The 27,023-nt window shown below is 41.3% G+C and overlaps 1 protein-coding gene and 1 long non-coding RNA gene across 22 annotated transcripts in view; one reads left to right on the top strand and one right to left on the bottom strand.

Moving 5' to 3' along the window:
* The window catches only part of GRHL2 (grainyhead like transcription factor 2), a 79,154-nt gene extending 77,600 nt beyond the window's left edge, over positions 1 to 1,554 (bottom strand). For 2 of the 3 annotated variants that reach the window (XM_088675757.1, XM_088675758.1), the window contains exon 1: positions 1,418 to 1,554. In XM_088675757.1, the coding sequence (XP_088531883.1) occupies positions 1,418 to 1,437 (20 nt within the window). In that variant the 5' untranslated portion in view covers positions 1,438 to 1,554. The remainder of the gene's footprint in view (positions 1 to 1,417) is intronic. The other variant, XM_088675756.1, reaches the window with a different exon arrangement.
* On the top strand, positions 61 to 27,023 carry LOC118089738 (uncharacterized). Of its 19 annotated transcripts, none has more exons than XR_015951571.1 (6): positions 241 to 376; positions 961 to 1,010; positions 1,471 to 1,603; positions 11,157 to 11,237; positions 14,968 to 15,072; positions 25,193 to 27,023. It is a non-coding gene; the product is annotated as an uncharacterized LOC118089738 (long non-coding RNA). The 19 variants fall into 19 exon arrangements; XR_015951563.1 differs by having other exon boundaries at positions 275 to 376; positions 1,471 to 3,170; XR_015951573.1 differs by lacking the exons at positions 241 to 376; positions 25,193 to 27,023 and adding an exon at positions 61 to 163 and having other exon boundaries at positions 1,471 to 1,515; positions 14,968 to 20,540.

The following is a 27,023-nucleotide window of genomic DNA, read 5'->3' as shown; positions in this document are numbered from 1 at the left end:
AACCAGCACTTTGCTTAATAATACCCTCCCTCTTTTCTTCCTCCCCCTTTCCAGATGTATGTTGTAGGTCAGCCTAGCTCACAGCTCCAGTGAGGGACTTTCTACCCTCTGTGCATGTGTGTGTGTAGCAGGGAGGTGAACAAGCTCAGAAGAACAATTCAAGGTAAATATATATCTATACTACTCCAGATCTTAAGTTCCAGCCCACTGCAAGGTGCTGGCCTCTCCTCTGCATCAAAAGCATGATCTGATCTGAAGTCACCAGTAAGAAAGGAGCCAGCAATGTCCGCTGAAAAGGAAAAATAATACAATTGGGGTGGAGGAGGAGAAGCAGCCTATGAAAAACTTCTTATCTTTTCTCACATTGCACATGCAGGTAAGCAGGAACAGGCAAGGGGCTAAAGGAGACGTAACTAGATGAAGCCAATCTACAGTGTGTACACACACATGCACAAACTAGTCCCAGGATCATGATGTCCTTCACAGTTGCTATGTTAAAGTTCAAGGAAGCTTTTATGCTAACGCTACTTGGATTTGTTTTAAACTTCCTTAAGCACTAGGCTGCCATGCTTATTTCAAGGTGTCCTTATATTATGATTTCCCTAACCATTCCAACTTCTTCAATCAAGAGCCACCATGTATGAATCACAAGTGTGCTGACTTTTAAGGAAGAGAACTTTACAGAAGTTTTCATCTGGTGTAGAAACCCTCAATGTCATGCTGATTGGGATTTACCCCCTTTTTTAATGACAAGCAATCTGTTGAAAAACAGAGACAAAACTTTTGCATGAAATCACTTCCTCTTATTGCGTATGGGAGAACAAGACACGCGGTCATTTTTCCTATACACCCTTCAACAATTCAATTATTTTATATTTCCACCCCACTAAAAAAGAGTGGCTTGGAATAAAATGATTTCAATAAGCTCCATCTTCTACTTCTTTCTGTCCCACAACACAGGTACAGAAGTGCCAAGAGAAGGGGAAGAAGATGGCCGTGTTTCTGATCCGGTATATAAAAGCTCTTTTGTTGCATTCACACACAAAAGCCAAGAATCGCTTTTCATCTCTAGGCCCTGAAGGAAAGGGAAGAAATTGCAAAAAGCAGCAGCAAAGTCCTCCCAAAAGTTTGTGAAGGGACATTGGGAGTTCAGAACGAACAACAATCAATAAATTTAAAAAGATTGGAAAAGGAATGGGGAAAGCAAGGTGAAATCCAGCAATTCTCCTGTGGGTGCTATTCAACCTCTTTTATGCCTTGTATAAAAGAGGAAATGTAATCCCAGTAGGTCCACCACCGAGATTGCTTTTTTTTTTCTTCCCCTTTCTTTTTAAGGGGGGTTAAAAAAAGAAAACACAACCAACCAGTTGATCCGTTCAGGAGCAGCAAAAGTAGCAAGCTGGCTGTGATCACTTACTTGTCCGTCTCTTGTGACATGTTTGATCCAATGAACTCTCTCCCCTTTTCCAGATGCCTCAGTCTCTCTGGTGAAACTGGACTTTCAAGTCTGTGCAGGTAAAGGTGTGTGTGTGCGTGTGTGCGCGTGAGCGAGCGAGCGAGCGAGAGCAAGCGAGCGCCCGGGACGGCAGAACCAGAGCTACTGGTAATTCTGCTTTTCTTCCCCCCCTCTTACTTCTCCCTCAGCCAGCCGCGGAGGTAGGAGTGGGACAGGTAAAGCCCCCTTCTGCCCGCCCCTCGCATGTGAAAAGGAGACTGGCTAGGCTCGCCTGCCTGCCCTCTCTCCCTCCCTCTGCCGTTTAGGGCACCGCGCCGGGAAGCAACAAAAACCAAAAGGCGCCTACAGGTAAACTTTCCCAAGAGGACTTGCATTCTTTCACTGAAGGATACAAGGCAAGAGGGACGAGCTGCGAGCTGATTGGGCCGAGCGAGCCCTCAGGTGAGCAGCCATTGGAAGAGGCGCGCTCAGGTAAGGCCCTTTGCTTAGAACGCCGAGCGAAGCCGCCTCGTTGGGAAAGCGGCGCCGGAATGGTTGAGGGAGAGCGCTAGCTGCAGGCCCAGAGGCGGGAGCCATGCCGGGGCACGCGAGGCCTGGCCGGCTGGAGAACGCGCTCGGGGCCGCGCTGGGTGCTTGACGACGCTCGAGGGGAGGCCGTGGTGGCGGTGGGAGGGGAATAAAAGCGCGGGAAAGGGGCGCAAGGGCGCCTTTGAGATACCGCGAAGAAAGCCCTCATGAGCGTGAGGGAAAGAGCGGGGCTCAGAGGCCCTCGCGAACTCTGCCTTGGCTTGAGCCCGTTTTCTCGGGGCCTAGCGGCCGCCTCCGCCACCCCTCGCCCAGCCAAGGGGAGGGAGGAAAATTGCCGACCAACGTGGAGTCTACCGAGAAGACCACAGCTGACCACCATCTCGCTTATGGACCTATGCAAGAGGGGTTGTGGGGCAGAAACGGCCGGGCCTAAAGCACCTTTCTTCCACAACTCGTTACCTCCTTGTAATTTGGGACTTAAAGGATTTGCAGGCCTGCCCAGGGCCATAAAAGGCTGCAATGAATACTGCTGCTCAGCTCTAAATCTCATTTTGTATGGAGTGGCATGCTTTGGGCTGCTAAAACAAGGGAAGAGAAAAAAGGAAGCCAATCTCATTTCCCCCAATTCTTGAGTTTCTCCCAGGCCAAGAGAGAATTGAATTTATTGCATATCTCTCTCTTCCGCTTGCAATTCCAGTAACGTTTTTGCTGGTACTCACTAAGCTCCGAGGTTATGGATATGTGGCTGAAATATTACTGTATTTGAAACGTCTACCGTATATCCTGTTTTACTGCCGGACAACAGGCTTCCAGTGTGGCAGACAATAAGTGAAAATCAATGCACAACACGACTTTAAAGGTAGTGTTGACATATGAAGGAAAATGCCCACTCCCCAAGGCTTTGGATTCTGTTGTGCTTAGTACTCTGTACCAGTCTGCCTTCAAGAGTATTCACTAAGTGCGCATCTCATATTTGTAAATGTTTTCATGACCTGCCAATGAAATACAGAGTCCCCCCACATTTTTTTTCTCAAAGAGAGGCAATTTTGTTCTGGCTATACAGTATTGGCCTTCAGGCAGAGGCTTGGCAGTCAGCAATTCAGCCTGCAATTCTGTGCCTGCTTGTTTGGGATTAAGCCAATTTGAATGCAGTGAGACTTGCCTTTCAGGAAAACATGGATACCCGGTAGGTTTAGGGTGCATTTATTGTAAATAGTCACTAACTAGCTCATTGATCTGTGGTGCATAAAGATAGGCAACCAGATAGGGAAGGCTTTGTAAACTTAATGAGAAAGAGGGTTTTTTTCTGACTGTTTGCTGATGTGCCACAAATGACACAAACAGGTATTCTTTATTAGGTGGGCTTGTAAAAATGTGGACTGTTAACTTTTATGGTCCAGCTTGCAAAGCAGAAGTAATTATGAAATTTACCACCCCAAAATGTGCTAGTGGTCACTGGTTGGATTTTTTAAAAAAAGGATTAGACAACATAGTGGGAATAGCCCTGTTAATTGGGGGGTTAAATGGAAATTAATGGAACTTCAATTTATAGAGACAGTTTACCCCTGAGTACCAAACACGGGGGCCAAACAAATGGGGACAAAGGATTACATGCTAGTCCTACTCAAAGTAGACCAATTGAAATTGGTAAACCTAACTCATGCCCATTAACTTCAATGTGTCTACTGTGACCTGGACTAGCATTGGCTCCCATTCATCATACTAATTTGGGTGGCTTTTTGCCCTGATCTAGCAAATGTTAATGTGTTTTTAAATAAAATTAAACTTTAATTCCAAACATGTTTTATTTGGAAGTGAGCTCTGTTGAATTCAGTAAAACATGTTTCCAAATAATGTGAGTTTAGGATCACAGCCTAACACCCTAATTTTAAACACATGTGGATGAAAGTCCCATTGAAATTTAGGTTCCATCTGCTGCTTGACTTTAAATACTTGTTGATTCATGCTTCGAGTTGTAAATCAATAAAAGCTGTACAGTGCAACTTTCCTTTCCAGAAGTCTACCACATCCCCGTAACTTCTATTTTTTTTATCTGCCACTGAACCTGCTCCTCAGTAAAGTAAACATTTTCTCACTGGAGTGAGTGCTGCAAGAGATCAAACTAGTAGAGTAAGTCTGCAGTCCTATGCATGCTTCAGGTGGGAGTAAGCACCAATAAAGACAGCAGGACTTGCTTAGGAACAGGTTACACAAATTTTATTTACTCTTCCAGTTCACAATCATTTCTCATACTTTCACTTTGGCTAGTTTCTTCGACGAACATCTGTAGCTCTGCTGTCACATTGCTTTGCTGAAAGAAACAAGTTAAAAGGCAACTGTCTTCAAACATCAGCCTACTTTATGTGTGCATATTTTGCTCCATTTAGTAATGGTATTGTTTGGACTTGCCAGTTGAGGACAGAGAATCAGGTATTCAAATAAGGTTTAACTAAGGTTACAGATTATACTTATAATTATAAGCACCTAAAATTATGTGTTATGAAAACTGCTAAAACAAATCTATGGGATAACAGGTGCTAATGGCTTGTGCTTGTATCAAAGCAATGCTGTTAACAAGTTCAATGCAAAAGAGCAGATGTTTGATGCTGCATTGTCTTAGTGCTGGGGGAGGCTTATCATGTGTTTGCCTGTATGATAGCTTTTGTGCCAGATTTCAGTTAGGAGCACCAGACACAAAGCCAGCTGCTAATTTTGCAACAGGTAGCACTTACTGTTAATCCTTCCTACATCTTAAAACTTAGCAACCGTCTTTCTTTATTATTACGGACTTCTGTGACTCATTATGTCCAAGAAGAGCTTTTTCTTTCTTTCTCGGATGCATTGCAGGGAGTTGGACTAGAGATGATGCTCTGAGTCCCTTTCAATCCTATGATTCTATGTAAGCTTGACTTAGTTTCTCCAGTTATATGATCCTTGGTAACTCCTGCTTTCAGGCGTTGTGGCACTCATAAATTAACCAGGGGGGGGGATTATGTAGCTGCTTCTGACTTGGGGAAGGGCAAAATGTCACATTTTAGGATTCGATCAAAGCATATTTACATAATTGGTTTAGATATTACTGACTCTGTCTCATCCTAAAATGTTTACCCAGAAATAAAACCCCATTGAGCATTGCCTAGTAAATGGATTTATGACTCCAGTGTTGGTCTGTTGACTTTTGTTGTCCCCATATGCCTAACCAAATACAGTCAAGCATCAAGGGAACGTAGCCAATATTTTTTTTAGTTCATGAAGAACCACTCTATTACAATAGAAACACTACCATTATTGTTGGTTTCTTCTGCTTTTATATTGGATGAGATTGTCTGTCTCAGTGTAAGAAGTAGACCACATAAGCATTAGTATTAAATATTGCCCTTTATGGCAAATTGCTACCTGCATTTGTTTAATGGAAGCAGCTGTATATAGAATGTGAAGACTAAAAAGTGGAAATGCATTTTGGTCATAGGTATGAGCAGACATATCAGGAAAGCTAAAAAAAAAATCATGCTAAAAATATGCTAAAAGGGAGGAAGGCATAGAAACTATCAGGCCTCCTCTAGTCAGACTGTCCCTCCCATCTCCCTCCCCCAGGACCAATAGACACCATGGTGAATGCTCTTTAAATGCACTCTCGACACATTCTGAATTTTCTGAAACTTCTTTTTTAACTGAGTAAATCCTTTAAATGCTTTGTCAATAAACAATGACGCTATTGAAGGATTTGCTTCCTTATTCCAGTAAAGAAAGCAAACACCTCAGAATAAACATGCTTATGTTTACACTTTCCACAATTCTTCTGCCTCTACATTCTATTATACGTTTTAATTTCCCAGGATTTCTTGCTTGGTTCATGTAAATGCTTTGTTTCTCCAACACATACGGTAAAATTAGTTTGATACATTTCTAACCTACAGGTATTCTACACATATGTTTTTAGTCTACTTAATTAAACAGGTAGGAAAAGCAATCCTAACCCCCAGTCTACATTGCTGGAGGGTGGTAGGATGCAGCATAGGTTTCTTCTGCTGTGGACACTCCTACTGCAACCACCAACAGCACAGCCTGTTGACAGGCCACCAGCCAGTAGAAGGCCCCTAAATAGGCCAGGGCAGCCAGTTATTTGCTGGATCCTATCAGATAACTGCCTAATCTAGATAGTCTTAATACTCCCATCCATCACATTTAGTTAAGTAAGGGAGCAATCCCAGCACCACGCATTTGAATCCCTTACAGTCACACCGACTAGGACAGAAGGTATGTGGGCAAGATTCTTAATGCTTCAAGTCTCATAATGCAGTTGATGTGCATAGAAATCTGTGCACCACATTGATTTCAATAACCTTTCAATCTGGAATGAGCTGCTGCAAGTTGTACAAATTTGGCAAAACTTGTTTGCCACTGCAACAGTCCATGTGTGAGACAGCAAGCATGATGCCTTACTGGCAAGACATAATTTGTCTACTGCCAAGTATGTCATACCCATGAGTTTTAGAATTATTTTCTCTAGTCAGATAACAAAGAAGCATACTAGTCCAGCTTTGAGCTTACAACATTGCTAGGTGTTTCATGAATTGTTCGGTTCTTTATTTGTGTCTTTGTGGGTAATTGCAGTGTCCTAGAGCATTTGTGGTGACTCAAGCTTGCATCTTCTCTTTTATTATTGACTTCATTTCCATCTTACTCTTTTGCCATAGAGCTTAAAAGGTTACACATGGGTTTCTTAACTCATCTGCCCCCAAACTTCATCTTCACAGTAATCCTTTAGAAAAGGTCAGGCTAACCAACTGTGCAGCTTTGGGATGCAGTTGGGGTATTTCTTTGTTTTAAAGCACTTGCATGTCAAAAGTCTCCATTAACATAGACAGAAGGTTTCTAGCCTAAATTTGCATACAAACCTATTTTTCTATTTAAATAATGGCGGAGGCTTATTGAATTTATTCACAAGACTTCAGCAAAGCTTCCAGGGCACTTTACGAAAAGAAGATAAAATTCCTATAGTTCCATCTCAGATTGAAAGTGATAGCGGGAGAGATTCCTGAGTAGCTGATGTAAACTATACGGATTCTTATTTGCCTTTTAAAGGGGAGAATGATTTCCGATGGGAAATGGGCAAAATTAAAGGGGGATGCTCAAACCACATGAAACATGGTGGCAGAAACGGGTTGATTCTTTTTAAAGACAACTCTTTAAAGGGCTTGGTCATAATTTTATTGGAAATTGCTTCCCAGCTATACCGTAGTTAACAATAGCCTGACACTAAGTTTAGAAGTCAAAGCAGGGTGGATAAAAATCAATGATTTTTTTAAAAAAATCAAAAAAATCGGATTTTTTTGATTTAAATCGGATTTTTTTGATTTAAATCGATTTTTTTTATTTAAATTGATTTTTTTTTAAAATAAAATACTTTTTGAGGAAAATATATTACCATCCAAAGGTTATTCCATCATGAAATAAAGATTAGTTTTTTAATTATGTAGAATAAGGTTGTATATGTTTAATTTTTTGGGTAAATAAATTCCATTAATCCATTCACAATGTCATGCTCTTCCAGAGGTTTTTGTAAGATTATTGGGCAGTTTCTCTGCCTACAAGATGATATCACAGATGCTTGGTTTACTTTAGCAGTTCTCAAAACTGAATTTGACTCAACAGAGATCACATGCCTCTTCTTCACAGCAAAAATGTTATAACATGAACAGAGTTGAGAGAAAAGACCTTAATCCTATTGTTCTACAAACCTATGAATACAGAAACAACCCCTTCAGTGCTAAGTTTCAAGAAGTTCAGTGAATAGAACAGAAACAATATTTTTCTGATTGTTTGGAGTGGACAGTATTTAAGTTTTTCATGTGTAGGCTGGGCTGACAGTCTAAATTTCTTAAAATATATATATTTTGTTTTTGTTTAGCCAAATTAGTTAACAAGCATGGATGTTTGTTTAAGCAAATAACATATGCTGTAATGTTATTGTTTCAGTTGAATAAATCTATTTAAATTGTTATTATTAAGGTAATGATTATTTTTCTCCTTCCTAAGTACAACAGTAAAGTTGTCCAAATATGAATGATTAACCTATTAAACTGGGGATAAAAAACTAATATGAAAAGTTGTTATTCTAAAAATCTTCATCTACTTGCATATTAAAGTTATACCAGCAAGAATTGGTGGAGTCTCCTTCTTTGGAGGTCTTTAAGCAGAGGCTTGACAGCCATATGTCATGAATGCTTTGATGGTGTTTCCTGCTTGGCAGGGGGTTGGACTGGATGGCCCTTGTGGTCTCTTCCAACTCTATGATTCTATGATTCTATGAATTAGTCTTTATGTAGAAAACTATGATTTAAATCAAGCCTTACTGACTAGTGATTTAAATCGTGATTTAAATCAGTTTGATTTAAATCAAATCCACCCTGAGTCAAAGTGCCTCTGGCCTCAGTTGAATATTGTTTCAGCCATCTGGAAAGATAAGCTGCCTGGATGGCATACAAATGGGAAATGAAGCTATGCTGGGAGAGATGACGTAGATAAGACCGCACCGTAGGAACATGGGGTCCTTGGTAAACATAGTGATAGGTGCACCATGTGACCCTTGTTGGTTGGGCAGAGGTGAACTGCTTATATTAGACTGTTAGCAAATTACACCATCATCTAGCTTTAGGATGTTCTGCACTGCAGTCTGTTGAGAGTGTTTGCCCATGTCTGTGTCTTTAGGCTTGTCCACACCTCACTTGTCCTATGTCTAGAAAGCAAGGAACCAAGAGGTTTTCATTTTTGTCCCATGCTTTATAGGCACAGGACCAAGAGGTTTTCTGTTTCCCCCACTGCTTTCTCCTGGAAATCCCACAAACATCAATTCGCAGAAAACCCAGTTGATCTTTACTCAGTGATCTTTCAGTGGTAAAGAGCGGGTTTTCCCAGGGGAAAGGGGCAGGACAAGTGGAAATGTGAACCGCCTCATTCGCTGTAAAGGCTGTGTGTGTGGAAAACATGTGCATATTTGTTTCTACTGTCGACTGCTTGGATCAATCTCTTCTTGGAATTTCCATGCATGAACAAGATGTGTTCCTTCACTATTTACATAACATTGCCTTCTGGCTGCCATCCAGAGACAGTCAATTTCTCCTCTGTTTTTATATTACATTTGTTGGAGATAAATTATGAAGTCTGTCTCTCAGGTAAGTGTACTTCATATGGAGGTGTCAGCTTAGTAGTTTTAAAGACCTAACTCCCTGTTTTATATGCTATGTAAATGCACTTTAGGAGCATATTATTCCTACTGCCTTCAAGCGACCACTAAAGTATGGCAATTGAAGTCAATGGCATACTCTGGAATTGCTAAGGAGTGTGCAGTGGTACCTTGGTCCTCAAATTTAATCCGTTCCAGAAGTCCATTCCAAAACCAAAGCGTTTCAAAACGTACTTTCCCATAGAAAGTATTGCAAAGCAGGTTAATCTGTTCCAGGCTTTTAAAAACAACCCCAGAACAGACAGCAATTTAACATGAATTTTACTATCTAACGAGACTATTGAGCCATAAAATGAAAGCAATAATCAAAGTAGTGTACTATAAAATAAATAAGACAGTACTGTAGATGATAAAAATAAAAATTAATTTTCTTTCTTCCCTGCACTGATGATAGTCGTTGTTTGGATGGGGGGCTTTTATCCATTTCCGCAGTCACACAACCAACCAACCAACCAACCAACCAATCAGTAGCTGAACATGTGTTGTGATGCTAATTGGGAAGTCACAAAATGATGCCTTGATGATGTGTGGGAATTTCATTCTGTTGGATTAGTCACTAATTAGTGGCTGACAGTTGACTGTACCTCTCCCAGTCCCCACCTAAACCAAGCTTAGCACACTCAGAGAGGCCCCATGTGATCCAATATGACTGTTGCTAAGAGCAATTAAGCAAATGCATTTTGGCAACAGAAAACTATAGAGTGATTGTGTGAATATTAAAAGTGGGTTGCAGTGCCCAAGTCGCAAAACAATGAACAATATAATTAGATATGGTGCTAAAGGTTTACACAGACATTTTGCAACTTCAAAACCATGGGGAATGTTCTGCAGTAGCAAAGAAGCCTGTTTGTCTGCAAATTCAAACAATTCTTCCTTCTCCCCCTGTTTTGTAGCTTTAGAATGAAGTAGAATGTATAATACATATAAGAAGAATCTAAATCTGAAACTGGATTTTATCCAGAATAAGAAAAGAACATATGACCATAATTTTCAGCACCTGCTTAAAACATTTTTGTTTAGGCAAGCCTATCCAGACACACAGATATTTATATTCTTTCATCTCTTTTACTTTTAATTACTTTTAAATGTTTTAAACTGCTTTATTGACAATTTTAATATTATTGTAAGCCACTTAGAGGTTTTTGTAAAATCAAGCAGCATATAAAATTTGTTAAATATGAGTAGAACCCCTGTCTACAGTAGAATTACTGGTATTCCCTCATGCTTGAGTGATTGACCTCTAGTGTACATGGAAACTGGTGTGCGGCCTCATTTAAATGGGTCATTGGGTCTGCAGAAATGATCTGCAAGCTCAGGATTCCCTATCCCTCTCATTTTAATCAGATCAGCAGTCCCTTGTGCATGCTAGTATTTGAGGGGATGTGCCTTTTTGATGTGCCAAAAGTGTGCAGATATGGGATGTTAATTTTTAAATATGGCACCAGCCATGTAGGCCTGGGTGGGGAACCTCTGGCCCTCCAGATATTGTTGGACACCATCTCTCACCAACCCTGGCCAATGTGGCTAATGGTCAGGGATGATGGGAATTGCTGTCCAAGAACATGCAGAGAGCTGCAGGTTCCCCAATCCTGATTCTGACACTCCGTGCCAGATCTTCTTTTCTGCATGCCCAGTAGTGCTTGTAAAATCAAGGCTTATTATGGGATTCACCTGGAGAAACGGAACTGGAAGAAATCCAGGCAACTTAATTCTACATTTGTCTGGTCAGCAGAAGCTGAGCATCTACATTTTCATACCCACATATAAAACCCTATCAGAATGACCTCTTAGGGTGGCCACTGGAGCATCACAAAAAGAGGACAGAGTAGGACACAGATTTGCATAAATATTTTGATTTATATATATATAGATGCCAATTTAGAGAATATTACTATAACTTACATAGAAATACAATATTTTTTGCAGGAGTGAGGAAGATTGTGACTGGGTGATCTGTTTGCCAGCTCAGTCTGCTGCTCTGGTGCTAACTTCATGAGCAACCTCAAGGTACCTGCTTTGTGGGTTTTGTTGTTGTTGTTGTTGTTATCTTTAAACCAGACAGTCCTTCAAACAAAGAACTGTCCTTTTTTAAAGTAGGCTACATGGCCCCTTTAGATCCTATTTCAACAATACTAATTTAACCGAACTCTTGATTATCCAAGTATGGTGGCATCTGATTATTTGCACTGCCTCAAGATCCATTGGATAAACACAGTTAAATAAACACATGACTGATTTAGTCTTCTCATGATGTACAAATACCAGCATAAGCATTCATGGATCAAGGAAGGACGGTACAGCCATGTCTTAACACTATACAAAATCCAAAAACTTGCTTTGTTTTTCCCAACCCTGCATGAAACAATTCATGTGTCAGCCTCTCTAGGTATGGCTATTGTCAGCTGTGTCAGCAAAGATGATCTAAAATGTTATAGAGTGCTCTTTGTTTGAATGAAGCAAAGCAATCATCTGGATCCTCAGTAAAATGAGGGTGAAAAAATAGAGATGATGTGTAATACCTGAGTAGGCATAATTGTGCCAACATTAGGTGCTTTCCATCCCATCTGATGTTTTACAATCTTGTCTGCTTTTCACAGTCTTAATTTAGTCCTCCTGCACCTTGTAAAAAGCACTCTACTAATCTCATATTGGGGTAAAACGGGACCCAACTAAAGCATTATAGGGGTCCCTTAAGCCCAAGCAGGTCCTGCACATCTAGGGCTCCATTTAAGTAACTCACGTGGATTGAACCTGGCCATGGCGTCATCGATGGAATTGGCATCCATTCCTCCAGATCTAGTACTGATTACATGGGGAAGTGTCGTGTAGTTGAAGTCCTGCCCATATCACAGTCATTGAGTATTCACCCAGCCATGCAGGTGGCATTGTGAGGTACTTAGAGGTCCATGGCGCAAATTTGCATAAAATTTGCATGTGCTAATTTATAGCAATCAATCAAAACCTTTATTGGCATCATTTTCAAACATTTAAAATACATAACTAATTTATAGCTATAGATACAGATTTACACTTCAGAGCGAATTAAGATGGTGGGTGACTGGTTTCACAAGTACTGTGCTTTGCAGTATGTCCAGCCCCCCAGTAAGCAGTGTGTGTGTGTGTGTGCAGTTTTCTTTTAAGAAAGGAGGGAAGGGGCCACCCCCTTGGTATGCCCCTGCTTACAGATAAGTGGCTTTCAAATAGCTAGGAGACAAGCTAAAGCAGGGTTTCCCACATTTGTGTCTTGCATCTGTTTTTGGACTACAATTCCCATCATCCCTGCTAGCCAGGGATGATGGGAGTTGTAGTCCAAAAACAGCTGGCGACACAAGTGTGGGAAACTGATCTAAAGAGTTCTGCACTCATAGTTTAAGACAGGCATCCCCAAACTTCGGCCCTCCAGATGTTTTGGACTACAATTCCCATCTTCCCCGACCACTGGTCCTGTTAGCTAGATATCATGGGAGTTGTAGGCCAAAACATCTGGAGGGGCGCAGTTTGGGGATACCTGGTTTAAGAAATAAACCCAGTGAGGCAGATTTGGGGAAGGGCAATAATCCCGTGGTAAGCATGTGTTTTGCATGTAGGTCACAAGTTCAGTCTCTGGCCTTTCCAAGTGGAGCTAAGAAGGACTCCTGTTTGAAACCCTGGAAAACCACTGCCAGTCCTTGCAACTAATACTAGCTAGAGTGGCAATTAGGTCTCATTCTGTCCAGTATTTCATTCGTTGCTTAACAAATACCACTAGCTTGCACTTAGACCTCATATACGTGCTGCTTTATTTGACGCTAAAGGAATTGTTACCCTTATTTTTTGATGCACCTGCATTCAGAAGCGTATGCAGACCTTCATACAAACGGGCCCACTTTATTCCCCCATAACTGCCAGGTACCACGTTGGATTTCTGTTTTTAAAATTGAACAGAAAACCAGCTGCACAATAGCACACCTATTGCGTAAGTCTCCGTTTGGAAACCCACTTCTTCTGAGCAAGTCGATCCTGTTGTTCTGTTGCTTTCCGTCAGACAAGCCTGAACTGGAAGAAAGGAAAGAACAAGAAGTGCCTGTTCCACCTTTCCTAAATGCTGCTTTGTAGCAGAACTTGTTCAGCCGCAGGAAACCTGAAAGATTTGCACCGCAGTGTCAGTGAATCAGACGGAGGAATCAGATGCTGGTAGTTCTAGCCGCAGCCATACAGACAATGGGCTTTGGTTTCAGAGAGGACTGTTATTATCATGCTTAGCAACTGGCTGCTCCTTTCTGGCATGCTGTGGTCATGCCACGCTTCGCTGTAGGAATGATTGTGGGCAATTCCATTTTTGCCACAGGTGGAAACCAAGTCTTTTCTTGCTACGGTACCAGTTGTCTTTAAAAAGACACCCAAAAAACCAGCCCTGGTTAAATTCATTTGTGGCCCTGCAGTGAGGTCAAAGGTTGGGAGGTTTAGGATTTCATGGGAACATGCCCTTGTTTGGACTTGGCCCAAGAGCTTAGTTTACCTGTTTGACAGGTAGCAATTAGAGAGTAATAGCTTGCCAAGCTGGAATGTCACTGCTGAGGCCCTTTGCTGAGGATCTGGTTTACCTGTTCAGCAGGTGTGGGCTGTAGGGCTCAGATAAGTATGTGCACACACAGCATTCCAGAGAATCAATTTTCTCTTAAAAGACACAGCCATGACTGCAGGGCACAAAAGGGCTGGGCTAACTCCCACTGGAAGATGGTTGGCTATTTGCACGGCAAAGAAGCAAAATAAATAGTGGCACAGAATATACCGGTAAGCAAAGGCAAAAGACGGACGGCAGCACAAGGCTCTTTTCTCTCTTCCTCCTTTTTCTTCTTGTCTGGCAAGAAAAACAAATGTTTGGATAGTGAATGGAACAAATGGAAATCTCGGGGCACTTTTCATGTCCTGCACAGAGGATTTACATGGTACTTTCTTCTCCCCATCCTTCACGGATCTGTGAACATCTTCCCTGAATGGAGTTTTGCAGGGGTGGTATGATGTTGTCCTTCTGAGGACAAGGTCACAAAATTGAGCAGTTGAAATGGCATTGGTGGCAAGAGTGATTCTAACGCAAGTTTATGAGCAAGACTTAAGGCTGTTGTTTTTAAAGTATCCCCTTTCTACTATTTTGATAACATTTTTTATCTCATTTTTTCTCCAAGGGGACATGTTTTTGCTCTTTTCATTTTATCCACACAACATACCTGTGTGGAAGGTTGGACTGAGAGTGGTCATTATGGCTGAGTGGAGATCTGAACCTCAGTCTCTGTGGTCCTAGCCCAGCCCTCTAGACACTACACCACACTGCCTCATCATCACTGCTGATGAAGTAAGACATCTTGTCTTACAACGGATCTATCACCATTTTGTGTGCCACAAAAATTCTAAGTTGAATGTCAAAAGGAAAAATCTGAAGATGTGTGAAGATTGAATACTGAAACTCGTCCAGATGTGGAATTCTGTGGCAGCTATTGTTGAAATCAGGTTCATCTAGAAATCCAAATCATGCACAAAAGCTAAATTTGGGGTTCTTTAATATCCACGTGGTAGCTGCAGCAGGGAGAATGTATTTCCTCCTGTCTCAGAAAAAGTAACATGGTGAAGGCATTATGTTGGTCACACATCTCAATGCTAAGAAGAGCAAAATACAAACAGATCAGAAGGACATATTATTTGCATGGGAAAATGCCTTTCCAATTGTTTTCTGCTACTGAAAATTCACATTTTCTTTCAGTGAGGATAAAATGACAGAAGTTCAGAACAAGTCCAGATGGTGGCTGGAACATCCCATTTTCAACTTCAAAGACTGGAGAAGCTGCACAGTCAGTGTAAGCCAATGGTGAGATACTACGTAATGGCCCTTCAAATACTGATGGACTTCAAGGCCCATCAGTCACAGCCATGGTTAGAGATGGTGAGAGTCTTAACAGGTTCTGGAAAGGCCACAGGTTCCCCATTCTTGGTGTAAACAAACTGAGCAAATGAGGCTTTCATTTTTTCCGTGCAGATTCTCTGACTGGAATCCTAAGCAGGCATTTTTCTGGAACTGATTGGATTCAGTGGCATATAACATGCTAGAGAATCCACATTCTGTTAGCAAGATGGTTGACCCAACCATACCATCAGGCAAGAGATAGTATGTTGGGTCGGCGCAGTTCGATGCCTGCTCCCTGTGGAAGCCGACAGTCCACCCCAGAACCTCCAAGAGACATTGCAGGTGTTGCAGAGTATCAGTTTGTGTAGGGATGCACTTGCCTTACACTGCTGCTTTCTGTACCGCAACACCCTACCTGGAGTGAAAGAGCCAAAGTCCATAAGACCTGGGAGATTTTGTTTCAACTGATATGTCACAGCGAGGTGCTGCCGGGTTGTTTTGGAGTAGAGCGGAGTTATGAGACACCCCCACCACATGGTTTTCCTGGTCAAAATTGTCACCACTGCAAGCTGATGTTTGCAATTCGGGAGAACGTTTTGGGGCAAACGGCAGCTTGCAGTTGGGTGCAAATTTGCCAGGGAAATGCACAGAGGGGAAATGTTAAAAATCCTTCTGCACCAGCTGTTCCTCTAAAGAAATGCAACTGCATTTTCAATGTGTGCATTAATGTCGGCAGAACGATTATGGATCTGCCCTGTAATGTGTACAATAGTTTGAGCCACGCAGTGCAGTCATATACGCGTTTGCTGAAAAGTAAACATGAGTTCAATGGGCATTACTCCTAATCCCAAGTATGTAGGAGTGTAGCCTAGCTCTTAGAGCCTGGGTTGAACTATATAACACAGTTACACAGGGAGGGAGGGAGGAATCCTGTTACGTTTTATAAATTGACATTTTAGAAGTGAAATGAACCACCAGTGCATTTAATATTGCCTCTCCAAAGCCACTTGAGACTTGGCTTCGCCTGTTAATTGCCTTAGAAGAAACCACAAGAGCAACTGTTTGCTTTATTTCACTACAGCAACTGGAGAAGAGACAGTGTTCAATTGCTAGGGTGTTTTACTTCTTCCAAAAATGCTTTTGAAAAAGAATGCTTTTAAGGTTTGCTTCATACGACACTTTTTGTACTTCGTTACTTCAAAGTAGTCAAAGCTATTGCCTGGCTCAGTTATGAAAAGCACATAAATGTCTAATTTGGAACGTATCCCTTCCAAAAAAAAAAGAGCACAATCCTTCCCCAGCAACAAATTACATAAGTGTAAAAGTGCAAACTTCACGGTCTTCATGAATCAGTTGTTCACGCCTATTGTAATTTAGTGACCAACCCAGACTGAAGGCTCAAGTTGGCTATGAAAACCAGCCCTAAGGTCTTCAGAGGAGGTCCTTCTTATAGTTTCACCATTGGAAGATACATCTTCTATGTGGAGATACAAGAAAAGGTCTTTTCAGTGATGGCCCCCTGGTTGTAGAGCCTTCTCCCCTCAGAACTATGTTGGGCACCTACTTTTCTTTCATTTTAGCGCCAAATGAAAGCCCATTTGTTTGCACAGGCATTTGTAGGATATCAGTTCAAGTCACTTCATGCCTGGAAGTTGTAGACTGCTTTGTGACTTAAATATTGTCTTTATGGTTTTCATTGTGTTTGTTTTATCTGTTCTGGTTACTACTACACTACTACTACTACTTCTAATAATAATAATTAATAATAATAAATTTTATTATTCGTACCGCACCAATCTGGCTGGGTTGCTGCAGCCATTCTGGACAGCTTCCAATAAGATATAAAAACACATCAAATATTAAAAATATTAAAATTCAGAGGACTCTAACTGAGATTTTTTTTAATCGACTTGTGTTTTAAGTACAATTGTGCTCCAACCTGAGATCAGCTATGATGGAGGGCAGGGTAGAAGTATACTAATTTAATAACACACATACATTCTGTCATAATAGATTAATCAGATTCATAGAAATTTCGACACCCTGTCCATACTCAAACCCCAGCGGCTAAATAAAAAAGCAGATTCTTATCTTAGATAGACTCTTATAAAATACCATTATTAACTGGCGCTGTCACCTGATTAAATAAATCTTAGTCAATTAAATCAAATGTTTAATTGATGGTGGAATCACAGCTTCTAACTCCTACTGGACTCACACTGGCCAGGATGGGAGATATGGGTCAGATTGTAACCTTTTTCTTCATTTTTACTCACCAGGTTTTTATTTCCTTTTTTCTTGGTTCCAGTGTAAGGGGAAATCATTTCAACTACACCAGAGCTAGTGTAGTTTTATCCCTATTCTGGGGACATATCTGGGCAATTAGGGGGCTTTAAATCAGGTGAATACATTGTGCATAAAGCCGAAACTCTAAATGAAACAACTAGTTAGAATGCTTTGTAAATGCGAAGTCAGCAAAAGGCATGCCTCCGCTGGCATATTACTGCATCTCAACTTTTTTTTAATGACATTTGTTTCGAATTGAGCATGCTTAGGAAGACTGCAGCCTTAGAGAGACAGTATGGTGTGTAGCAGTTTCAGACTAGGACCCTGGGAGATCAGAGTTCAAAAGCCAACTTAGCCATGAAGTTCACTGAGTGACCTTGGGCCACTCACTGCCTCTCAGCCCAACCAACATTGCAAGGTTGTTGCTGTGGGGACAGGGCCATCTTAAGTATATCCAACACTGGTGCAAAGATCCCTCCCCCCCCCTACAGCGCTGCCGGCAGCTTTGTGGGGCTGGAGGAGGCGGGCAATGGCTGGAGGGCGGCTCCTCCGGCGGGGAAGAGGCGGAGGTTCTCGGCGCAGTGCTGCTTCAGCAAGGCGGGCGAGGGCAGTGAGCTGATGCCGGGAGGCGCTGCGCCCAGCCTCCATCTCTTCCCTGGCACCCTCCAGAACTTGGCACCCCGCGCCACTTGCCTCTTTGGGCAAGATGCCCCTGTGCGGGGATTAAATCAGGAAGGGAAGAAGAACCATCTACGCCACCTGCTGTGCCTTGGAGAAAAGGATGGGATATACAGTAAATGCAAAAAATAATTAAATCTGATTTGTGTCAATATGGTATGACTGAGGCAAATCAAGTTCCTGCAAAGAAGAGGATTGCCACCTGCCCACATCATATTAGAAGATGGTTGCTGAAAGGCCTAAGTTTTAAGTGAAAATAGTTGCGGGATCCATTTTACACAGCAAAAGAGTTCTTTTTGGCTACCGAGGCTTTGCTTTCATTTTGACATATGTGTCTAGGATTACCTAAATTTAACCTGTGATCTCTGGGCTCCACATGCCGTTCTAGGCACATAATGCTGTCTATGTCTTGCTTAATAAATCCCTTCTTTAGTATGAGAGACGTCAATTGAACAAGCCTGAGCTTATCTGATGTAGCTACCTGTAGCAAAGAGCATTGATCGCTTTTTATTTTATTTTTTAATCCCTTTTTTTTCTTGTCCGTTCCCCCCCCCCCCCGAAACCAGCCCATTTCCACAATGTCAGGCCTGTAATCTATCGGGTTTCACCTGGGCTTAAATCCTGACACTTCAGGAAAGTGAATGGCTTCCCTGCATTCATTCACAAAAGAGGGAGAACGAGTAAAATACCGGTAGCTTCATGTCAGAATTTCTTGCAACCTGCTGTCTTTTTGTATTGCCTGCAAAGCTACTGTTCTTTAAGTATCCTCCTACATTATATATATAGCACCAAAGTTGAGCCTGAAAAAAAGTTCTGCTAGGTATGAATGCTGGATGCAGTAAATCGAAACCTAGTATCCTTACATAGTGAGACTTACTGCATGCGAAATCAATTAAAGATTGCTAGTGACAGACAACCGCCATGTCAGAATGTTATCTGACTAGAGATGAAAGGAAGAGACAATCTCGACCAGAGAAGAATGGCAAACCAAAATGGCAAAATTAACTGGGAAGCTCATAAATCAAGAAGACAAGAACTTTTTTAAAAGAATGGCAAAAGTTTATAATTTATTTACGAGACCACTGTAAGCAGGTTAAAACATTAGCAGGATTTTAACCACACTTGCAAAGTAACGGAAAGTATGGATGATTTAGAAGGTTAAAAATTTGGATAAGTATTGATAGGCAGTTGTAAATATTATCATTAGGACCCATGGTTTGGATGCAATACACCCGCACAGAAATGCTCAAGTTGCAGACAGTGTCAGGGAAGGATATGCAGTCCGTTCACTTATCTTTCAAAGAGGGGAGAAAAGTACCTTCTCTGCTTTCCATTATTCCTATTGATTGTGGGATGCTGCCGTGTCGATGGCGTGCCCCAAGGGTGCAGTCAGACAATCAATATTTTCCTTTTGCATAATCACCAAGTGCTGGGATTCCATGGTAACAAGGTTGTTTGAAGGGATCCTATCTTCAGTGAACAACCACTCCAGTTGTTGCCACAGTTGTCTTAGGAATTCTGCAGAAACGTCTTTGGCTGAAATAGTGGTGGCAGTGCGTATCCAGACCAACACGGCTACCTACCTGTAACTTGATCTCCTTTGATCACTTGGATTCCGCCACTTGTTGAAGGCATTGCACAAAACGGCACCTTAAATCTGTACCCAGAAGAACCTTGACAACTAAGCTGGCAGTCTTTACCTTGATCTGATCCAACCTGACAATGAAATCCATGTGAGTTATTAGCCCACAGACATGTCTATTAGTGCTCCTGCCCACGCATGTTTGTGTGGGTTATTTGTGTCACATGGACAGTCCAGAAAGAAGGGGGGAAAGACCTATCGAATGACTGTCTTCACTCCTATAAATAGGGCTAGCTATTTTGAGGGATCCAAGTTTGAGGGATCCCCTGGCAAGATCTTCCAAGAGAGTCCCATAACCCCACTGGTAAGAATGAGGGGGGGGGCAGAGGGCTTTCTGGCAGTTGATAGCAGTAGTTCAGTCTGTCCCAGCAGCTCCAAGCTGTTTGCTATTTTAATCGCCCACCAGAGCTTTGTGGGAAATTTATACATGGTGTGGCTCACAGACCCACTGCTGCTGCTAATAGTAAAAAGGAATAGTAAAAAGGAAAAACCAGGTGAGTGGCTGGCCTGCATATTTATTTATCTCTTTGTTTATTCCAGTGCTTTTTTCTTTTTAAAAAATGTTTAGGGGTACTCTCATTTTCCTACTAATATTGAAATACTGCCCCTCAATGAGGCCAAACTTAGATGTTTAGGGGTATGCGTACCCCCAGGGGGAAAAGCACTGGTTTATTCTATTTTTGCAGCTGCCCCTCAAAATACTTACTGTGTGTTTTTTATTGTTTCATAAGATAATGCATTTGGTAAATTTATTGTGAGCCACTGATGTATATTTGTACAAAAATACGATGTATAAATGTTTTAAATAAAATATTTAAATGAGCTATCCAATCAGCTTTAGATTTATTTTCAGACCTGTGTTGTCTTCATTGTGGATTGTCTCGGTTGGTTTTTATTGCTAGCCAACATGGGAGTCATTGTGGCGGAGAGGCTGTCTATAAATGCAGTCAGTAAAAAATGAATTAACATCTGCAGCTGGTCCACCTGGCAGGGATCCTTTCTTGTCCTGAGGAACAACTAGGTGAATGGCCATTTGAAAGCTTGCAGACATCCTCCAGGAAAGGCTATGAAGTTTTATTAACTGATGCTTTCATTGTTATCCCAAAGAAGCAGGATCTAGGACGCAAAAAGAATCCCTCTGCATGCTCCAACATGTAGCCCTCAATGCCTGAGATATACAGAGGCAGAATCATAATGTAAACATTCTCCTTTCCAAAGCAAAGCTAACCACAGTGGCACCAAAGCGAAAAAATATGTGATACGGCCTTGATGAAGTCTGTTTTCAAATGCAGATGTGATTTATTCAGTCCCATTATTCTATCTGATCTTTGATTTTTAATCAACTTGTCTGGCCTGAGCTGTTTAAAATATACAATATATTACCGGTACTTCACAGAAAAAGGAGGTTATTATTTTCTCTCCCTCTTCCTCTAGTGCCCAACAGGCTAGACAAAATAAAGCAATGTAGCACATACAGTATTTGACTTCCAGAATTAGCTTTCATAGGATGTGAAAGTGACTAATAATAATAATTGTATTATTTGTACCGCATCCATCTGCCTGGGTAGCATAATCACTTCCATACGTAAACATCATAAATGTTTTCAGGATATAATGTTATAAATGTTACTATTCAAGACGGTATGTGGTTTTAGACCAGGGCAAGGGAACTTGCAGCTTTGCAGACATTATTGGATGGGATGATGGTCGATGTAGTCCAGCAATATCTGGAGAGCCACCAGTTCCATATCCCTGCTTTGCACAAATTCACAGAGGACAGGTCTATTAGCATTAGCTTTTTGTCATGATAGCTAAATGGATCTTCCCTATTTAGAAACTGTACCTCCAAATATCAGTTACTGGGAGGGGCCTACATTGACTGGCAACAGCTCTGCAGAGTTTCATTTAGGACATTCTCTGCCCTACCTGGAGATGTCAGGAATTTAACTGAACCTGAAGCCACGTACAGTGGTATACCTTGGGTTACGGACGCTTCAGGTTACAGACGCTTCAGGTTACAGACTCCGCTAACCCAGAAATAGTACCTTGGGTTAAGAACTTTGCTTCAGGATGAGAACAGAAATTGTGGGCGGCTGCAGTGGAAGGCCCCATTAGCTAAAGTGGTACCTCAGGTTAAGAACAGTTTCAGGTTAAGAACGGACCTCCGGAACAAATAAAGTTCTTAACCCGAGGTACCACTGTACATGCATGTGCATGTAAATTATGGCTCTGTCACCTTCATGCCCTGCTTATAGACTTCCCAAAGGCATTTATTTGGCCAGTGTGGGAAATGGAATACTGTACTAAATGTCCCTTGGAATATGCTTCTTCAGGGCTCATGTTGAAGGCACAGCATGTTCTAGACATGGAGCAGTGTTAAGTTGCTTCACCTTATCCAGGGATGGACAACCAGGTGTTGTTGGACTACCACTCCCATCCTCCCTGACCCTAGGTGATGTTGACTGGGGCTGGTAGGAGTTGGGAGTCCAACTGTACTTGAAGAGTCACAACTTCCCCATCCTTGACCTAGTCGGATATCTTGCGCAATCTGCGATGAACAATGATAATCCTTATGGTTGATTTATGTTGGGCACCATAGGTGTAACAGCTGGAAGGAAAACCATAAACAATGCAAAAAATGATGGTTGGGTCAATGAAAAGTTCTTGTTGGCTCCCTTAATTTTATTCTTATGATCTAGGGTATAACCAACCCAGTGAAACTTCTGTAGAAGCCAAAGGATAAATGGACATAAATCTGACATCAGGAACCAGAAGACAGAAAAACCAGTAGGAGAACACTTCAATCTCCCAGGACATTCTATACAAGATCTCAAAGTAGCTGTCTTACTACAAAAGAATTTCAGAAATAGACTGGAAAGAGAAGTTGCTGAATTGCAACTTATCACCAAGCTCAAAACCATGGAGGGACCTGGTTTGAACAGAGATATCGGGTTCTTATCTCATTATACATGATAAGCGATCTTCAGCCATCTCAACCCTTGCTTTTTCATGCAAAACCATTTGCAGTCGTTTGCGGTCATCAACAGCTATCAGTCAGTCAATCACCCATTTCCACCACCCTTCTGAGTGATCCCCCCTCCCCATCCCCACCCCTCCCCACCCCTTCTCTACATAAGTGCCTGGAAACTTCCATTTCACTGTATCTGAAGAAGTGTGCATGCACACGAAAGCTCATACCAAAATAAAAACTTAGTTGGTCTTTAAGGTGCTACTGAAGGAATTTTTTTATTCTGTAGAAGCCTTATTGAAGAAATTATGGAATGCACTAAGACCTGCAACAGCAGTTGGTACTTTTAGGAGGCTGGGGGAGAGACTTCCCATCATTGCTCTCCCCAACATTTGCATTTTGATGCTGTCAGCCTCCTCTGGAGGAGAGATGTGGGAGACAGCTGTATATCATCTACTTCTCCGCTCTGAACTGTATTCAAGCCAGGTTCCTTGAAGGGCAGCAAGACCGATACCAGAAACTTTATTGCTTTATATTTATGTACTCAAGCTTAGATTGGTTTTTTTTCCTTTGGTAATATTGAATGTATTTTGTGTTTGCTGTTTATTTTATTTTATTTTATTGGAATTTACCGACATGTTCTGTATTTTATATGTATTTTCTCTGTTTTAATGTTTTGAACGTTTGCTGTAAGTAAAATCAATCGGCAGGAGCAGGATTGGGAAGATAAGATCAAAAGACATGGGTGGGAATGTTGTTGGACTATGACCCAAACAATCATCGGAGATTATGGGAGCTGCAGTCCAACTTCTGGGGGGCAATATGGTGGCAACCTTGGATGCAGCGAAAGGCTTTCCACAACGAAGTAAGATTTACAAATTTATGTACCTTTAAGAACATCAAAATAGTCCTGCTGCATCAGGCCAGTGGACCAACAAGTCCAGCATCTTGTTCTCACAGTGGCCAACTGAATGCCCATAGGTAGCCCACAAGCTGAACCTGAGCACAGCAGCAATGTCTCTTCCTGCAGTTTCCAGCAACTGATATTCAAGAGCATTACTGCCTTCGGCCGTGGAGGTGTTGGGAATTCAGTTCCACCTTAAGGTACAGACGTGTAGCTGTTGTATGTCACATGTCTGTGCACTTCCGCTCTATATTGCTATTGCTTTCGCTCTGCTGTGCTGATGAAGAAGGAGCGGACATGTTTTTCTCTCTCCTGAGAGATGCTTAATAAACGCCTGTAAATAGGCCAACATGTGCCTCTCTCTCTCTGTGGCCGCTCAAGCTACGTGGACTCTGCTAAAGCGTATCTAGGCTCTTGGAGTCTAGATCGATACCAGCTGGCTGCACCGGAGGCTGGAGACGCCTGGGAGGGCCTGCATCAGCTGAGTCCAGGCTGCTGCCCTATGTCTCCCATGGTGTTTGCCAACAGGAGGGAGAGTATACCCACCGTTTCCAAATCTAATCTTGCCTTCCCTAGATGCAAAGTAAAATCACACATCTAATATTCCTCAAGTTGCATTTAGAAGTCAGACACTCTGTCCAGAACGGAATCTTCTGCTAACATCTTAATTCTCAAATGCCTGCTGTTGCCTCATTAGAACTCATAGGATGTGCCTTTATTCCTTAAAAGAAAGGCTAGTGCCTCAAAATAGACCAGAAGTAAAAATAGAAAATAAAAAACCGATTCCATTTAATCATTCATCTCGTTCCAGAGGAATGCAAAGGTTAGGCTAGCAGCTAGAACATGTTCGTTGCTACGAGGGGGGGGGAGGAGGAGGAGAGGAGCCAGCCCTTCTGGCAGCAGATTTTATTAGCAGAGTCCTTTGAAATGACTCAGTAGCTCACGGTAAAAGGGTGGCAAGGCTTTGATTTGGAAAATGAGGCAGTCGGTTAAGCACAGCTACCAAACGGTGGACCATGGTCTCATGCACAACAAGGAAATCTTACTAACTTACTAATGTAATTGTTAATATTAAAAAATTGAATTCCCCACAAAAAAATTTTAAAAAAAACTTTATTTTAGGTTTGTTTATTTTATTTTATTTATTTATTTTATTTAGAGACCGGCTTTCATCACAAAAGATCTCTGAGCAGTTTGCAGAAGTGTGTCAAAAAAAACTACAGTAGCCTAAAATCAAGTGGAACAAGACACTATTTGAGAATAGCAGACCAAGTTGTAGAGTCCCTAAAAGGCCTGGGAATATAAAATAAGTTTTGCCTGAAGCTGGGATAGCTCAGTCAGTAGACCATGAGACTCTTAATCACAAGGTTGTAGGTTCGAGCCCCACGTTGGCAAAAAGATATCTGCAGAGGGTTGGATTAGATGACCCTTGTGGTCCCTTCCAGCTCTACAGGTGAAACTCAGAAAATTAGAATATCGTCGAAAAGTGCATTTATTTCAGTAATGCAACTTAAAAGGTGAAACGAATATATGAGAAAGATGCATGACATGCAAAGCAAGATATGTCAAGCCTTTATTTGTTGTAATTGTAATTATTTGTCGTTAGGCAGGTCAATTATAAATGGAATGTAATTAATGAAATGAAGCTACGAACATGAGTTTGACCAAACTGCGGGAGGCAGTGCAAGACAGGAGTGCCTGGCATGCTATGGTCCATGGGGTCACGAAGAGTCGGACACGACTAATCGACTAAACCACCACCACAACAACAACAACAGTTAATGAAATGTAATAGCGATGTTTATTTTTGTATTATTGTAACTATTTGTTTTATTACTGTGGAATTTCCAAAAGAAAGCATTTGTGAAAATTAAAAGAAAATTAAAAAAATAATAAGTTGCATTACTGAAATAAATGCACTTTTCGACGATATTCTAATTTTCCGAGTTTCACCTGTATAATTCTGGTAAGTAGAAAAACATTCCCAAAGGATCCCTGCAAACTGGGTAAATGGGCATCACAATGGCAAATGTGATCCAGTATAGGGAAAATTGTATTTTACTGGTTTCATTCCTTAGGAGCATATACTTTTAACGTCTACTGCTTAGGATAAAGTGCTTAAATTAAAAAAACAATATTCCTCATTCTGTCTAGATGTTTACTATTACAGTTGGCTTGTTCGATAGCCGCTGAAAATCTTGACCCCTTTTGCCACCCTTTTCGCTGATGAAATCATCAACTTTTCTGTTGACACCAGAGCCACAGGCACCTGGTTTTATTTAGTTGGTTTTCCTTTTATTTTGCAAATGAACATCCCACTGGTTTCAGTCTCATCACCCTTGCTAACAAAGGCACTAAAACCAAAGATCTTCAGAGATTAGACTCAGTGATGCAATTAGACCATAGATAGATGGGGATGGTGGCTCCCTCTTGCCTCCTTTCTTATGCCTAGAGCGGCAGAATTAAAGGTCAGATAACCAAGTCCATACGCCTTGGGGGTGAGTTACAACAAAGGCAGGTTCAGGTATTTTGGAAAAGTTTATGTATATCACTTTGATCTGGCATCAGCCTAGAAGGTCCAGGATAGGGGCTTTTTCATGTAAAACAGTTATTGTTAGTGTAAGTAAATACACTCGCACACAAAAAAAACGCAGAGCAAGCCAGGGCGGTGGGAGAGAGTATTAGGGTGAAACCAAAACTTTTTTCACACCTGCTTTATACAGAGGTGGGGGTGAAATGGTTTTCTTCCCAGGTTGTGATATCGTATAGGGAATTTTTTAATGTTTAACGTTTTATGTTTTGAAATACGCTGGAAGCCACCTGGAGTGGCTGGAGGAAATCAGTCATATGGGTGGGTTGTTGTTGTTGTTACTATTATTATTATTATTATTATTATTATTATTATTATTATTATTATTATTAATCAAATAGGGAAAACTGCCAAACTAAGCTGAAATGATGTGCATAAGCCTGCTTTGAGACTTGTAAAATCCAGGTGAGACTACTATGATTCACTGGTGTTCCATTGCCACATCCTATTCATTGTCAGAGGGAGGATTCTCTGCTAATGAAGAAAAATGAGGAAACCATGTCCAAGGATTGTACTGTATCTCTCACATGGCACCGTGGACTTATACAGGTGAAACTCGGAAAATTAGAATATCGTCAAAAAGTGCATTTATTTCAGTAATGCAACTTAAAAGGTGAAACTAATACTGTATATGAGAAAGATGCATGACATGCAAAGCAAAATATGTCAAGCCTTTATTTGTTGTAATTGTAATTATTTGTCGTTAGGCAGGTCAATTATAAATGGAATGTAATTAATGAAATGTAATAGCAATGTTTATTTTTGTATTATTGTAACTATTTGTTTTATTACTGTGGAATTTCCAAAAGAAAGCATTTGTGAAAATTAAAATAAAATTTAAAAATAA

This window comes from Zootoca vivipara, chromosome 8 (assembly GCF_965207765.1).
Source record: "Zootoca vivipara chromosome 8, rZooViv2.hap1.1, whole genome shotgun sequence".
NCBI lineage: Eukaryota > Metazoa > Chordata > Lepidosauria > Squamata > Lacertidae > Zootoca > Zootoca vivipara.
Note: the sequence above shows the minus strand (reverse complement) of the source record. Positions and strands in the feature narration are given on the sequence as shown.